Below are 18,024 nucleotides of genomic sequence, written 5' to 3' on the forward strand. Positions count from 1 at the left end.
AAATTGAAAAAAAATGAGGATCAGAAGGAAGCGGTGAAGAAGGTCAGCGTGTAATAACAATACGTGGCAACAAAAAATGGGAAGACGATTGAAACAGCCGGTATATGATGCAGTGCCATGGTGAGAAGCAAATATGGCCTTCACACATATGGTGGAAGTATATGTATAGTAATGCACACACACAAGCGAAATTCAGTGCAAAAGGGCGCTTGTGGGTGCCTCTCAATCACATACCTATGCAGACTAAATCATAGGTAGATGTCAAGAATTTAAATGTTATCAAGGGATAGTCGTTATCATTAAAGAGGTTGATATTCCCATTGTATTTGCTAAGGACTATCTGAGACGAAATTGGAATGAGGAGAATGTTCAGGTCAAATTTGTATGTGGCGTCTTTCTTATCCTCGACATAAATTTCAACATCAGAATTAACATTCATAAAAATTAATTTGTTTTTATTTTTCTTGTCATAGTCTTTTTTAATAGCATATAATAGGAAGAAGTAGGATGGATTCATCTTGACTTTGTAATAAAAATCTTCATCTGTTTTGTAATCAAGTCCATTTATAAATTTGTCTTCAATTTTATTATTTTTCTTTACCTCATAGTGTAATTCTATAATTTTGGAAAAAATATTGTACAGGTGAAAAACTTTAACATTTAATAATCTTCCTTTGTTATCTTTCAATACTTTATTAATCATCAGGGTCCTATCTGAAATTAATTTATTTTCTATATGCATTCCTCTAATGTTATAAAAGTCAATGTTGAACAGTAGAGAAATGAAAAAATATTTCTTTGGTACATTTGAAGAAACACAATTTGTTGTTCGAGTAATATCTGATTCTGTATTGACAGCACTTTTGTTGTTATACATTAATGAACGGAAATAAAAAAAGGATGGCAAATTTTTTCCTATGAATTCCTTTTTGGTAAATTTAATATTCATTATATCTCTTTCTAATTCAGGTTCATGTAAATAATTTTCATTTTTTTCATTTTTCTTTCTTTTATTGGTATTTTTATTTTTCATCACATTGCAATTTTCCTTTGTATTGTTTATAGCATCCTTATTTGTATCATTTCGATTAATGTTTATATTTTTTAACTCATTTCTTAGTACCTCATTAATCCGTTTTTCTATATTCTTATTAATTTCATTTCTTTCTTTGCCGTTCAATTCATATAGCAAATTTTCTCTCTCTTCATAATAACTAATGTTCTTATCCTGTACAAAATGTAGATAAGCTTTTCTTTCTCGAAAATAGTAATCTATATTTGTTGTTTCGTTCACATCATATATAATTTCATCGTATATGTAAAATATTTCACTCACACAATTGTGTACAGCCAATTCATAATTTCCTGCAATGGGGTTCACATTCTCCACTATTGGTTTTTCACCCATTTTTCCCACTTTTCCCATGTCATGCTTTATGGATGATGTTCTCTGAAAATTGTAAAAAAAGTTTTGCATCTCCTTTGCCTGATCAGCTTTGAATCGAAGCTTGAATAGAGAGTAAAAAAGGTCATTTTTCTTGTTCAAAAATAAGAATAAGTTGTGAAAATTGTAGAAGGAGTTACTATATATGCAGAGCAAGTTATTTATATTTCTTAAATTTTCATTATGATTATATATAGCACTTAGGTAAACGGTTAGAAGATCGTTATATTCAGGGTTCAAGTTAATAATTGGATAATTGTAAGACAAATAAAACAACTTGTTATTCACATTTGAATTGGCATAGTTAACAAATTTATTCTTTTTATAATCTTTCAAAATGAAATTCAACATATTTATGGTGTTGTTAAAGTATATAGATTTATCTGTCACTTCTATATTGAAAATGCAGTTCAGATTCAGCAGTTCCTTTTCTTTGTTCAACATTAATGGGATTAAATTCTCTTCATTCAGGCAAAAATTTTCAAAATATTTCTTTCCTTTTGGAGTTTCATCTCTCGTTTCTACATGCATTTCCTTTGATTCATTTGGCTCGTTCTGCACGTTCGATTCGTTCTTCTGTATTTCAGACATTCGCTCTGTGCTTTGTTCTACACATTTTTCACCACTTAATATATCACTCTTCAATTGTTTAACTTTTTTTACAAAATCTTGATAATCATTCAAGCGTGTAAATCCTCTAGAAAAGATGTATGGATGATCCAAGTTGAAGCTAAAATTGTTCATTGAAATAATGGCATTGAAAATAAAGAGAGACAATTCTGTGCTGTAATAGTAACTGTAGAAATGGTTTTGTTCTTGTAAAAGAAATCTCAAAATAAGTGAGAAGAGAAATTTTTCCTCTCTTTTTAGAAAGGAAAATTTTTTAAACAATTTAATTGTTAGTAGCTCCTTTTTTTCAGTTAATTCATTATCTATTTTGAAAAAATTATCTAATGGGAATTCAAAGACGTAATTAAAAAAGTGAAAGAGGAAAACGTTAAAAATGTTACAGTGATTCTTCGTGTCATAATATGTCAAAAATAGATTGTACTGCTTATACAAAAGATGCCAAAAAAAGGTATTATACTGAATAAATGAAAATAACTCTTTTTTACATTCAAAATTTTTATCAATTATGTATAAGGAGCCTATACATTTATGAAGTTTTTCTAGAAAGTATTCCAAACTGCTAATTTTTATAACTTCTTTACTATTTTCACTAAAATTATCTACTAAGCCAATACCGTAACAAAATAAATTATTTAAAACGTCAAAAAAGGGTGTAAATAAATCTTGTGTTATATCTGAATTGTCATCAATAACATTTTGAACAGTGAAAAGAAGATCCGTAAAATAAAAAAAGGATTTATATCTCTGATATATGTATGTCTCGTCTATATACTCAAAATTTGTTAATATAAAATCAAGAGAATAAAAATCTTTTTCAATTTGGACATAATTTATTTTCCTAAAATTGTGTAGCAATATTTCGTATACATTTCTATTATTAATAAAATTATTTCCATTAAGAAAACTTACATTTACTCCTTTAATTTTTGATAAAAACAAAAAAATCAAATCAATTCCGTTGTAACATTTTCTTATATCATACCCGTTCTTCACTAAAACACTTTTTATTTCATTAATGTTATTTATATTATACTTTTTCATCGTTTCGCTAACTTTATGTATTGCACTCGTCAGGGTATTTTCTTGCATCGTGTCGTTACCCTTCACGCTGTTGTTTTTCTCTCCATAATTATTATCTAGCTTATCTTTTAACAATTTTAGATTTACGTAAAAATTGGAAATGAAATTTTCATCTACATTTGTCTCTCCCACGCTCTGTTCAAAATTCTTTTCCACAACATTTGTTGTTTTGCCTTTTCCTCCCTTCGATTTGGCTTCTCCAGATTTGGCTTCTCCAGATTTGGTTTCTCCAGATTTTGTCTCTCCAGATTTTGTCTCTCCAGATTTTATCTCTCCTGATTTTATCTCTCCAGACTTGGTTTCTCCAGATTTGGCCTTCACAATGTCATGATTATGGATTACCTTTTCCACTTCTCCTTGATTCGCTTGACCTAGTTGATCATTATTTGGGTTTTTCTCCCCTGTTTTCTCATTATGGCTATGCATCTGCTCCTTTTTTTCACTCTTTTTGTGGGTATCTTTCGCACTTACCTCCTCCTCCTCCTTCACTCTGTTGCTGCTACTTTCCTTTGCTTTGTTATCAAGCTGGACAATCTCATTCGTCACTATGATACTTCTTCCATGTAGTCTGGATCCTCCCTTCCATTTAATTCCTCTAAGATTAAACAGTTTAAGTAATTTCTTAAGTTTCCTATTATCCAATTTTTGTTGTAATACTTTCAGTAAGGATAGAGTACCATTGTGCATTTTCATGTAAGAACTAATTTCTTCTTCCTTAAGAACATTCAAATCAATGGTGTAAAAATCAGAAGTAAATTTTTCATTCTCCTGAGGTTTGTTATTTTCTACAAATGTGTCGTTATTCTTTTTAGGAGAACTTTTCTGATTCTTGTTTCTGCGTTGCCCACTGTTTGAGCATGTGTCACTGCTTACATTGTTATTACTTCCTATCTGATTACTATTACCAGCGGTGTGGTTGCTTGTCCCCATAAAATTTGTATTATTCATAAGTTCTGAAGCTCGCCCACGATTACCTGAGATATTCTTCTTAATTGTACTAATGTCTATAAACTGGAAATTTGAAAGCAACAAATTATTATAAACAAGTTTTTCATCATTGCTATCTTCATTTGTAGATATGTCATTATTGTCTTCATTATTGGAGAGATATTTATTTATAATATTATTAGTTTTTTCTTCCTTTAAATGTTTAATGAAATTCCAACTTTTTTCATCTTTTGAATTTTTGTATTTTTTTCTTTTATGTTTTTTCGATAAATTGTCATAAAATTGCTCTAACTCATTTGGAATAGACAGAATTTCACAAAGGTAATATTTCCACATGCTCTGTAATAAATAAATAATGCATGCTTCAATATCACCAATGTTTATGTAATTAAATATACTTACGCATTTACATCCTTTATGAAAGCTGTTCGTGTTATGATGGTTGTTGTAGTTGCTGCCGTTGCTGCCGTTGCTGCCGTTGTTGCTGTTGTTGCAGCTGTTGCCATTGTTGTATGAATTTCCATTACTCATGAAGGCATCATCATCATCGTTACTGTTCTTTCTTCTATTATACAAATTGATGATTTCCAAATAATTGTTTTCAAAAATGAAATTGATCTGCTTGTCCAGCACGTCGAATGTCAAATTTTTTTGTAACTTTTTTAGAAATTTCAAATAATATCTTCTCACACAATAGCATAAAATACATGTTTTTTTCTTTTTTTGTAATAAATTTAAAAAGAATATTTCCATTTGTTTTGGATTCTTCACATCTGTCGAATTTAACAACTTGTCCATATCTAAATTCATGTTACTACTGTTGTTGTTCAAATTTTCCATTTTATTCTCCTTAACCAAGTTTGCGTTCTTTGTGTAAATCATCTTTTCATTGAAATCGTTATTTTTGTTTTTTAGAAATTCTATATCCTCGTGCAGAGTGGATGTTAAATATCGAAATACACAATCTACTTTGTGTTTGGAGGGTTCGAAAAAGCTCTTCTTCTTATCTACTCTCAACATGCACTTGCAGAAGTTCATCAGTCTATCAAGTTTGTTCTTCCTTTTCTTGTTCTTATATGGGTAACCCACGTTAACCGATTCGAAACCATCATTAATTCCTTCATCATCCTTGGTTTCTTCATCATCCTTGGTTTCTTCATCATCCTTGGTTTCTTCATCATCCTTGGTCTCTCTATCATCCTTGGCCCCTCTATCATCCTTGGCCCCTCTATCATCAATGACATCTCTATCATCAGTAGTGTCGCCCCCACTATTGGAACCATCATCATCGGTGCTTTCTACATCCAAGGTTCCAAAACCCAAGGTGCTTCCATGCACAGATCCTTCGAACAAGCGCTGGTAGATGTCCAAAAAGTAAAAATCCTCATCCTTGGCAGTGTTAATTTTTCTTCTCATGCTGGTGATGATTTGACGTTTATTAATAGCATATCTCGTACATAACTTTTTGATATACCTCGTTTGACAGTTCTTGGAATATTTGTTATAAAAAAAATATAGGTAATTAAAAAAAAAGATGTCGTGCATTTTGCAAGTATGCAAGTCGAAATTTTCGTTAAATAACAACTTCTTCAATTTGATAAATTTAACAATACGACAAATAATGTTTAAGTACATGAAAATTTTCTTTAACATAATTTTTAACTTTTTAAATCGATTTTCATAAAATTCATATATAGCTATTCCACCTTGCAAATGTTCAAAATTTTCATCATCTTCATCGGTGTTAAAACTTAGGTTGTTAAAAAAAATATCTGATAGGGCAATACAAAAATTTTTGTATGCATTTTTTTTTTTCTTTTTAAGTTCTAAATTATTTGTAAAATTCATATAAAAATATTCATGAAAAAATGCTTTAAAAATATTGAGACATGTTTTTAAATAGTAACTATGTAATTCCAACTTTTCTTCATTTTCGAAATAATTCCTTTTTGTATTATTTATATTTATTTTTTCCTTAAAAAAATTAAAGAATATATTATTTAGTTCGATGTTAAATGGATTATTCATACGAAATTTCATGTTACTACTATTCACAAAATCTGTATTGTTCAAATTCATATTTTTAAAAAAGTCCTGAAGCTGCCTAAAACACTTTATATAATTTATATTATTTGCATTTATCATTCCATTATTTATATGATAATTTACAAAATGACTATTTCGATATTCTTTCTTTATGCTGTATTTATTCTTTGATTTTTGTATATCATTCAGCACGTTTATTTTCATATTCCTTGTTGCGTTTACCTTTTCTCCATTCTTGATCATTTCTTCTCCAGTTATCATCTCGGGATTCATTTCATCCTTTTCCATCCATTCGTTTTTGCACTCACGGGATTTGCACAGCTCGTTTTTTTTGCCTTTTTCACCATTTTGGTCTTTTTCTCCTTTTTCACCTTTTTCGCCCTTTTCGTTTTTTCCACTCTTGCGATCTTCTGCATGCAAATCAGACATCGATTCGTCTACATCCACCACTTGAGGAAAATCCAATGCTGCACATCCCTTCGATATCACCAGTCCTCTAGATATGTTATGTGCAAAATTCATTTCGCTTAAATTGTTACTGAACAAATTTAAGTTTTGATTATCATCAAATTTCTCGTAATTTTTCACTATCCTTTTCAAATCGAAAAAATGTTTATTCTGCTTCAATTTGCTGCTATTTTTGTTCAGAACAATGCACATCTTGGCTTTGTCATTAATTGTGTAGTTGTACGATGCATTCTCGTTATTTTTAATTTTAATTACATCTTCAAACAATTCATCCTTTATATTTATCATCATTTTGTGGTGTACCTTCAACGAGTTTAATATTAAATCTTTTTCACTACTTATGAAGGGGTAGCATTTTGTACTTGTGTACGAATCTGTACCTGCATAGGAGAGATCTGTGCACTGTGATTCCTGTCTTACAGCAATTTTTTTCATTTCGACATTTTCATTATTTATTAGAGATCCGTTATTTATTAAGGATCCGTTATTTACACTTTTGAAATATTCATTTTTTGTTCCATCTTGAATTTTTAATTCAGTTGTGCTTCCCTCAATTCTATTCGTTTTTTCTTTTTTCCTTTTGTTTTCTTGATCTGTTTGATCAAGGGATAGTATTGCTTCTCCTTCGGTGTGTACATCTAAAGGCTCATGTTCATCATTGATAGTTTTGATGTTTCTTTTTTCCTCATTCTTGTTAATAGTCATTATAGCATCGTTTGCATGTAATTTTTTTTCATCTTGTTCAGATGCATCTGTAGGGATAGTCCTTTTCCTCAGCTCGTAAACCAACTGATCTTCCATTTTTTCATCGGCCTTAGCTTTAAATTGGGAATACAAATCGTCTTTCGAATTTTTATTAAAATCAAAGATATCTTTTTCTTCAATATCAAACTCTCGCAATGTGTGAATATAAAGGGGGAAATTAATATTTTTGATGTTCAGCTGTTTTAAGCACAGCTGATTATTTAAGTCATAGTAATTATCACTTACGTATATACAGCAAGAACAATAAAAGTCTTTATGACATTTCCATTCATTAAATTCGTATGTCTGTCTTAATTTACTTATTCTATTTTTATAAATTTTAAACCACGGTCCTTTTATATACGGCCTTAAAATTAAATAAGAGTAAGAACCATTGTTGAAATCATTCCCTGAGTTAAATTCAATATCACCCAGTTTGTTATAACTTGGAATTCCTACATTGTTGTTTATGTCTCTATTTTCTGATATTATAAGTGCATATAGATGGTATGTAATTATATATTCGTTATATTCATCATTTTTTCTCTTTGCATGCACATTCTTTTTTATTCCAAAAAAGGAGTTACTTTTGTCCTCCTTACAATAGTTATTGTTACCACTTACACTTGCACTTGCACTTCCACTAGTAATACTACCATTGTTATGAGAACCAGTAATATCACTTTTACCATTGTGATGGCACCTTCTCTCTGTTTCTTCCTCTATATCTTCATAGATATCCAAGTATAAAGGAATGTCAATCAGTTCACCACGTCTTAAATTTTTAAAGCAGTTCATGTAAAAAAAAAGAACATAAGGAATTTCTGTAAAGGAGGATTTTTCTATAGTTTTGTATATATCCTTTTCACAAATAATATAATTTTTATAAAAATTAATTTTTTTTTTATTTATTATATTATAAATTAATGAATTAATACTCTTATTTTTGCATACTTTATTATCATAGTTATCTGAATCTTTATTCTTTCCACTATTATAAAAATCTTCTTCTTTATTTTCATCATAATGATCACTATCATTATTGCTCTGCTCGTATGAATCATTTTCATCTTTGTAATTTATTACATCTCCCTTCTTCCTTCCTATATCGTAATTCTTATGTGTCATTTTCTTCTCCTTGCTATAATTATTTTCGTTTTCTGCTGATGTGACCTTTCTTTCATTCACCAAATTGTTGTACCGTTGTTCTTCCGCATGTCGCTTCAAATCTGTCTTTTGCTTCAAATCCGTCTGCTGCTTCACCTCCGGATGGCCTTGTTCACCAATTTTGATGTTACCACCTTTCCTCAAATGAACCGAGTTGCCCTGTTCATTGTCATCAACATCGTTCAACTGCTTGGAGGAATATTTCTGAAACTTTGTGTAGATCTCATCCTCACTGTTAATATTCGTTCGATCACTATAATCACTAACATCGATTTTGTTATCGCTGCTATCATTTTCACTCTCCGTTTTGCTTTTCAGATTGAAAAGTTCGTAACACATCTTTTCAAATATTCTAAGATCCTTCAGGTCTTCCATTAGGTCATTTTCCCTTTTTTCCAATTTCCGTTTTGTACTCCTGTCCGTTCGGTTGCTCTCTTCTTGCTTGTTCTCTGTTTGGTTGTTCTCTTCTTGGTTGTTCTCTTCTTGGTTGTTCTCCGTTTGGTTGTTACCAGCATTTCCACTACCTTCATTTCCACTTTCCTTACCTACAGTATTGTTGTATTCCTCAATCCTCTTCCTGAGCTTCTTAATCTTTCTATTCAACTTGACCTTATCTTTGACAACATCACATACGATGCGTTTAAACAGCTGTTCATGAATTCGTGTGATGGGTTCGTTGCACCTGTATTGGTTAAACAAAATCTTGTTAAGGCTGAAAAGTAAAATTTTTATACTCGGTATTAGTGGCTTGAATAGATGCAAATAATTGTTGCTTTTGTTATACACATTCAAAACAGAATTGTTCATTTTTCGTCTGCTGTTATTTCCTTTTCCTTTTTTCGAATAATCTGTTTCAGATAATATTAAATTGCATTCATCATCAGAATATGGCGTGCTGTAAAATAGACTATTTTTATAATAATATAAGCAATTTTTTTTCTGTAATTCTAAATTTGCGAAATATTTCGAATCTTTCTCATACGATTCGTCGTTACTACTGCTCCTACAATTGTTATAATTTTTCAAATGTGCATTATTATCATTTTCTTCTTTGCAAGCACCTTTCTCATCTGGATTGTCATCAAGGTTTTCATAAATATTGTTGTTACAGACATGGTTATCTCGATCGTTACAGTCATCTGTACCACCATCTTTATCACCATCTTTACCACTATCTTTATCACCATCTTTACCACCATCTTTATCTCCATCTTTACCACCATCTTTACCACCACCGTTCTCATTCTTACCATTTGTATCTGTGTGTATATACCTGTTTGGATATGGTAACTCACCATTTATGCCCGCATTGCCATGATTCGCGAAATCACTGGCTTTGCTATCCAGATTTAATTTATTTTCTTCAACTGAACTGGATAACGGATGTGAATTGAAAACATTCTCAGAATTGTTAACACAAGTATTATTATTCTTATTGTGCAATTTCTTTCTTCCTTCTGATTTATCATTTATATCATTTTCATCATTATAATTCTTTCTTTTTCTACTACTTGTAGAATTCATCGTGTTGCTTGTAGAGTTACCTATGTTTGATGCACTTTCTGTTGTAGTGAAATCTAAATTTCCCTTTTCCTTGTAAAACATTTTGTCAAAATTGTCAAAGTGATCTTTTTCGAAATCTTGCTTACCTTTCTTGGCACAAAGAATTAAAGAATACATTTGCATGCAAATAAATATTCTTTGTAATGCTATAATAACATTCTTATTATTTTTCCTAAAATATTCAAACATGCTGAAAGATTTCATATCACTTGTATATCTATAGGATAAATTCTTCAACTCATTTGGATCATCAATAAAATCATTTTCCAAAAAGTTTATGTAATCCCTAACGCGATAATCTTCTCGTTTATGCATCCCATCTTCCTCCCCTACATCAGCATTATTATCATTTGTTTCATTTGTATTATTATTATTATTATTATTACTCTTTATAACATTCGATTGTTTTTCTTCCTTCTTCGATTCATTTTCGCTGATATGAAAATTGTTCATAAGTTCCTCAATGACATTATTAATGCGGGAATTGACAGAATCATTATTATTCTCTATGGTATCAGTTCGATTGCTACTGTTCCCTCCTTGCATCAGCATAGATGTTACATCAACATAATTCATCATGTCCTTTATACTATGATTGACTTCGCTAATATTTGTGTTTATGCTACGTACATTCATTTTTATTTTAATCACATTGCTTAAGTAATTTATGCTATACTGATCCTTTATTAGATTATTCAAGTTGTCATTGATGAGGTTTATCTTATTGTTAATATAAGTTATATACATATTCACATTCACTACTTGATGATTTTTGCTACAATCCATTTCTTTCGATAAATGAAGAGAATGTATAAGATTTATATTTTCCACATTTGATGTATACATTTTCTTATCTGCCCCTTTTTCCACTTCAATTTTCCCTTCAATTTTCCCTTCAATTTTCCCTTCAATTTTTCCTTCAATTTTTCCTTCGATTTTCCCTTCAATTTTCCCTTCAATTTTCCCTTCAATTTTCCCTTCGATTTTCCCTTCGAGCTGTACATCTGTAGCGTTATTGCTATTGTGATTCGTTACATTGTTTAAATTATTTATCTTGTCATCCAAAAAGGTAAGGAAATTTTGCACTTTATCATTAACAATTTCTAAACTGTGTAAAATTTTATATTTCAAATCTGATTCGTCATAATAAAATTTTTTTTTTTTTTTATTAAATTCTTTTATTTTTCGTACAATATCATTTTTCGTGTCATCTTCGTTTATTCTATATTTTCTCATTACATAATTTAATTTATATTTTTTTTCTTTTTTTCGATTTTTCAGATATTTACTTAAAATACGGTTATATAAACTTGCTTTATATTTCAAAACCATAATTTTAAATAGTTCTATGTTATATAAACAATTTACCAAAATAGATAAATTATCATTATCATTATATGATTCCACCACTGGTACAATGTAATTCGTTAGTGATAAAATATATTTCCTATTATCTACGGATAGATCCTCTTTCGTTGTTTTTTCATTTTGTTCTGTTTCCTCTGTTGTAAGATTTCTTAATTCATTTAAATTATTCTGTTTTACCAGATCTTCATAAACATGCATGTTATTATAAACTGATTTGATAAGACTCAAAGCGTTTTTGTTTTCTGCTTTTAACCTTTCTATTCTGTTGTCACTTCGATCATCCTCTTTTTCTCTTTCGTGTAATACATCATTACAACTATTTGGAAATTCCCCGTAATCATTTCGAATAATCTTCCTTACACTTTCGTAAAAGGAATTTTTCCATTTTTCTGAATTTTCTGAACTGTTAAGGTAATTTTTCACAAATTGTGGAGACCAAAAGAGGGAATAATTATATATATCAATTGCATGTCTGTTAAACATATAATTTTTGGCATGTGCTAACATTTCCCTTACAGCTTGGTTAGTGCATCTACTTTTTCCATCATTAAAATGGATATTTCCATGTGTACTATTATTTCCTAGAGTTATATTACTGTTACTCTCATCTCGATTGTTATTATTATTACTGCTTCTATTTCCATGACGACCACTTTTCTCACTCATATATTGACATTTCTTGAAATATGACTTTTGAAATAAAAATTGAAATAGCATATCATTATGTTCAAAACTTTCATATATTTTCTCAGGGATATAACTCCAAATATGCTTGGGCATATGATGAATACATTTTGACCACAGTTCTTTAAAAGATCTCTCTGCCTTTCCCTTAATTAATAATCCACCTGTTTCATCTAAAAATCCTGTGGATTTATTTATTTTTGAGTGATTTATCATTTTCTGCCATCCTCTTGATAAAGAATTGTTTGTAAAAGACCAATAAGCCCATGAAGAAATGGAATTTTTTTTCGATTTAAAATTATGAACAGTCAGCTGAAATCGCACATTTGGAAATACCCATTCAGCTGGATAAAAGTCTTGTTTAATCACTTCTAAATATACGGACAAATAATTATCGTCATTTGAATTTCCTCTAGGATGAACTAAAAGTTTGAAATAAAAATCATCAGAATTTCCTGTCGTAACAGACTTAATTTCGTTAACACTTTTTATACTTCTCCAGAAGTTTGGAATATACAGTTCGATCATTTCATTATTCTTCTTATGACTAATGTTCATTATTCCTTTGTTTGTATTCCCTTGTACATTTCCCTGATTGCTGTCAGGAAAATTTCCACAATCGTGGTTGCTATGATTGCTGCTACTCCTACTACTATGATCACTGTTGAAATATCTGCTAGTATATCCACAAGTATCATGTAGACCTCCTCTTCCCTCATCTGACATGTTCATACAGCATTTATTGCTTGTTCGAAAATCAGAAATGGCTTTTTTCATCATTAACAATTTATAATAATCAATATTCTCAATGTTGATAAAATCATTATTCCTTAATTCATGAAATAAATTTGTACATCGTTTATTTAATGGTACAATAAGTGGAGGAATAACTTTCTGCGTTATTATGCTTGGTAAACGAAGAACACATCTTAATTTTTTTTTCTTTACCCACTGATTTATTTTATTCTGATTGTGGCTACAATTTACATTTTTAATATCATTTATAAAATCTTCCAGAATATTTTCATTTGTTATATCTGAGAATTCATCACTTTCGATGTTGTGGTTTACTACCATGTTGTTCTTTTTCCTACTTTCATTTCGATTGCTCATGTGATCTTCTCGTGCTTGAAAATTCTTCAGTTCACTTTGGTCGTTACTTCTGCAGCCGTCCCTACCATGCTCTTCATACCTGTTTTCATTATCAACCTCTTCCTCTTTTCTCCCTTTCTCTTCCATCTCGTCCTCTTCTTCTATCTCTTCCACCTCTTCCTTCTCTTCTTCCTCCTCTTCTTCTTCCTCCTCCTCCTCCTCCTCTTCATCCTCTTCATCTTCCTCCTCATCATGGTCACTATTCTCATCATCCGTGCGATCATTTCCACCACTTTGCCTCATTGGAAATTTGCCTTTTCTATCATTATGATCGTTTCCATTGGGGATATTACCCTTTCTGTTATTTTTGTTAGATCCTTTATCTGACTTATTATTGTGATTACTATCTTTACCATTTTCTCTGGGTTCTTCCTGGGAGGCTTCTCGAGGCCCAGCGCAGGAAGAAGCAAAACATGTAGGGGGCTTCTCCGTATAGCTCTCCCATATGTTTTGCTTCTTTTCCAATCCTTCCATTTCTTGAGCGTCTTCCACTTGTTCACAGTTAAACTTCCTTTTGCTTCCTAGTATGCCATATAGACCATTTGCGTTAGTCTCCTTTTTACTTCCGTTCATCACATTTTTATGCATATGTGGTAACTTAGAGACACTTTTTTCACAACATTGACATATCTCAGTCTCCTGAAGTTTCTTATTTCTGCAAGTGGATTTTTTTTTGGCCCAATTGCTCACGATGTCACTTCTGGTATCACTTCTGATATCACTTTTGGTGTCACCTCTGGTATCCTTCATGATGTGCTTCACCTGTTTCCTTACGTTTTTTTTTTTCCTTCTTATGGTAAATTCTGTTTTTTTCCCCTTACACACAATTTTTGCTTTACGTTCATCGAAGTACTTGGGAGTCATTCCCAAAAGGAAATAAGAGTAATGGCATGCACCCACGTTTCGCAAAAGCTTACTAGAATGCTTTAATTTGTATATACACTTGATGACTTTTTTATATCTTGGGTTTAAAATCTGTTTACACTTTGTCAACAAGCATATGTCATTTTTTTCCCTTCCCTCATTATCATTTAAAAAAAAATTTTTTTTTTTTTTCCTCTTCTTTTTCTTCTCGTTTGTGATTTGTTTATGGTTCTTTATAAAGTTACAAAAATTTTGTACTTCTATTTTATATATATCATCAAATAAAATTAGGTTATCATTATTTGAAATATTTTTATTTTTTTCTTTGTCATTTTTACTCCTCTTGGTAAATTTTTCAAAATTATTTTTAAAAAATTTGCTAAAAAAACTTTTATCAGTCTTGTTATGATTATTTTTGTTCTCACGTTTGCTATCATTTATTCCGTCATTTATTCCACTATTTTTGTTCCTGTCATTATGTACAATCCCCTCGTTTGATTCGCCTCTTCTATCATCACTAAGAAAATGCGGACTGGGGGGAGGGTTAAAAATGCTTAAGAAAATTTTACACATATTTTTTTCTGACTTCCAAAAATGATGTTTTCCGATTTCGTCCATCATTTGTACAGCTTGCTCATCATTCATTTCAAATTTTTTTTTTGTTTCTTCTAGCTTGTCGAAAAAATTAGAAATACATAAATTTATTTTTTTTAAATCATTATTTCCCCTATTTTGGAGTTTGCACAAAATTTTTTCCATTTCTGACCTCGAGTTCATTTGTTTCATAAAACGCTCGTAGCAAAAAAATGAGAAAATTGATAATTCTATTTCCACTTTACTTTTTAAACAAATATTTACGCGGTTATTTTGCAAATAGAAGCCAAACAGTTTTTTCTGATTGTTCATAAAATTTTCCCTTATTTTATCCTTTATTCCGACTAATCTCGTGCTTTTTCTTTTTGAGCGCTCTAATATTATCTTCAGCAAAAATGTTTTGTCACAGTTGTTCATCCCATGGACATGACCACAGTTGTGTGTTATAACAGAAATATTATTTCTTCTTTTACTCATATTCAAATCTTTACTACTTTTTTCACTACGTGGTTCTGGTTTTTCATTATTCTCGTTTTTGTCAAACATGCATTTTGCTTCTCTTTTGGAACGGTGTTCCAAGGAGTTTTTTTCATTTTCTCTTTTCAGATCATCGTTTAGAAGATATAATTTTCTATCTTCCTGTTCTATAACTTGATATATTATCTGAATGTTCTGATCAGAATTAACACAAGAATCAGCCTCAACCAATTCATCAACTTTGCTGATACTCCATTTCAATAAGGAAATATTATATCGCTGAACATTGTGAAAATTTTCCATTTCTGATTTGTCATCATCTTTCAATATAACAAAACTGGTATCACACGTTGTGTCAATTTTTGGTACTTTTTTTTCCTCACTCTTAATCTTATCATTATCATCCTCATTAATTGAGATTTCTTTTTTTACAAAAATTTCCTGAAATTTTTTGTTCTTCAAATGTTGGGGATCACTATAAATATCCATCTTTTTATGATATTCTGGATTATATTCAGCTTTCTCCTTAGAGTTGGAACTCTCACTTGATTGTTCACATAGAAAAACATAGCTAACATTTGTTCTATTCATCATTGTTGATAAATTACATTTAATCATTCCGATTTTCTTCAGAGTCTCTGCTTCTCTAATCTTACAAAAATGCACATTAGTCATTTCTTTACTATTACTTAAGTCGTGATTCATGCGGACATTAGGCTCACATGGAATGGAATTTAGAAGTAAAGAAATTTCTGAATTTTCCTCCCTCTTTCCATTTTGGGCATTGTATTCTTGAGTTTCTCCTTTTTTACTCTTGTTCAACGACTTCGCATGAATAGTATCAGAAATTCCATTTACACTAATATTATAATGATTATCTGCATATGTAGAAGTGGAATCAATATCCTTTTCGCTATTTCTCAACATGTTTGCAATCGAATTTGGACACAACTCCTCAATTAATTCGTCCTCATTGTTGGGCAAATTATTATGAACAAAAAATGCCTCAGCAGTAGAAGCAGAAGAAATACAATCAGTAGAATCGGAAGTAACATCATCAGTAGAAACAGCAATATCCTCATCGGTAAAAGCAGTAGAGTCGGAAGTAACATTATCAGTAGAAACAGCAATGACATCATCAGTAGAAGCGATAGAAGCGGTAGAAGCAGTGGAAGCCGTAGAAACGATAGTGACGACAACATCGTCATACGTCACACTAGCGTCATCATTTTTCGATTCACTACAGGTACTGGAATTCACAAAATCATCCTCGTGGTTGGTATCTGGAGAAGGTATCATTCCTCTGTAACAATCATATTCACCACTATTGTAAATATTGTTTGCAATATTTCTAAAGTCATTATAATTTTCATTTTTTAAACTTTGGTATGTTTTGCATGAACCTTCATTTAAAGTATTCATCAAAACAATATCTTTATTCCTTATTTCCTCATTATTACTACTTATGAAATTTTCTTTAAACTTTCTGTTAACATTATTTATCAAATTGGAAGGGGAGCCAACTTCTGATATTTTCATTCCTTGGTTGTTTGTTTGACCTTTAATGTAACGATGCTTGCTATTCCAAGATACATTGATGTTCTTTGCATTTTTATTAACACCATTTCCCTGATTTATGATTTCTTTCTTTCCCTGTAAATGATCCTGGCAATCGTCATGAAAATTGTCATAATTACTGTCATAGGTATTATCATAATTATTGCCACAATCATTGTCATAATCATTGTCATAAAAATCGTCTTGAAAATTCCACCCTAAATTTCCGTGCGTGTTATTCTTTTTAACATTCCGGTCATCATCCTCCTTGTCGCAACCTTCATTATAATCATCATTATTCGAAGGTAAACTTGAGGACACGCATTCCTCATATAATGTGTTTCTATCAGAACATTTCCAGTTATCTGGAATGGTGCCTGTCTGTAGCAGTTTACTCCCATCAATCATGGTAGATGGTATACATTTCTCTTTTTTTTCCCTCCTTTCGTTAATACGTTTTGTAATTATAGGTTCATAAAATTTTGTCTTATTAGTTGTACTCTTGCCATTTTTAATATTGTGTACATTTAACATATTAATGAATTTTCTTTTCATATTCCTCGAACTGACAAGGACTATATCAGGTATCATATAATTATCCTTTTCCTTATAACAATAAAAATCTCTATTCCAACATGTACGAAGAGAACTATCGTTTCTGTTATATTTTATTCTTTCGTATGCGTTACGCATGTTTTTCGAATTTGTATTCCGAAATATGTTTGATTTATTATGAACATGTTCATATTCTAGGTCTAAATAATCATCATCACTAAGGGATGTATGGCTAACATAACACGATGTGTTCTGATCATCTTCTGAATAATTTCTCTCGATTATACTTTCTTTGTTCATTATATTCGGCTGCTTAATTGTAAATATGTCTTCTTTTAAAATATTGTGTTCCATTTTCTTTTTATTTCTTGTTTATCTTCAATTTTTTTTTTTTTTTTTTTTTTCTTTTTTGGCGAGTGGTGGAGGTGTACATATAAATATGTGCACAAATATTTACATTTATATATATGTAGATATGTATGTTCATATATATGTGCACATATACCTTATATATACATTAGTGTATAAGTGTATTTATTTATATTAGGATCTGCACATACTTTTTTTTCTTTTCTTCTTTTTATCCTTCATCTAAAGCGTAATATTTTTAAATACATGTGTAAATATTGAAATGTGCGTATAAATGCATGTATGTATACATATATATATATATATATATATAT

The 18,024-nt window shown here is 30.4% G+C and overlaps 1 protein-coding gene across 1 annotated transcript in view; it reads right to left on the reverse strand.

Annotated features, from left to right (window-relative positions):
- PGO_102000 (RNA pseudouridylate synthase) overlaps window positions 1-17,695 on the reverse strand; it is a gene marked incomplete at both ends in the record, with an annotated part of 34,873 nt that extends 17,178 nt beyond the window's left edge. Inside the window, one exon of the mRNA XM_028688230.1 lies at window positions 235-17,695. Within this exon, the coding sequence (XP_028544031.1) occupies window positions 235-17,695 (17,461 nt within the window). The remainder of the gene's footprint in view (window positions 1-234) is intronic.
- Between the last annotated feature and the right edge of the window lie 329 nt (window positions 17,696-18,024).

Source organism: Plasmodium gonderi (assembly GCF_002157705.1).
Source record: "Plasmodium gonderi DNA, contig: Chr10, whole genome shotgun sequence".
In the NCBI taxonomy this organism is placed as follows: Eukaryota; Apicomplexa; class Aconoidasida; order Haemosporida; family Plasmodiidae; genus Plasmodium; species Plasmodium gonderi.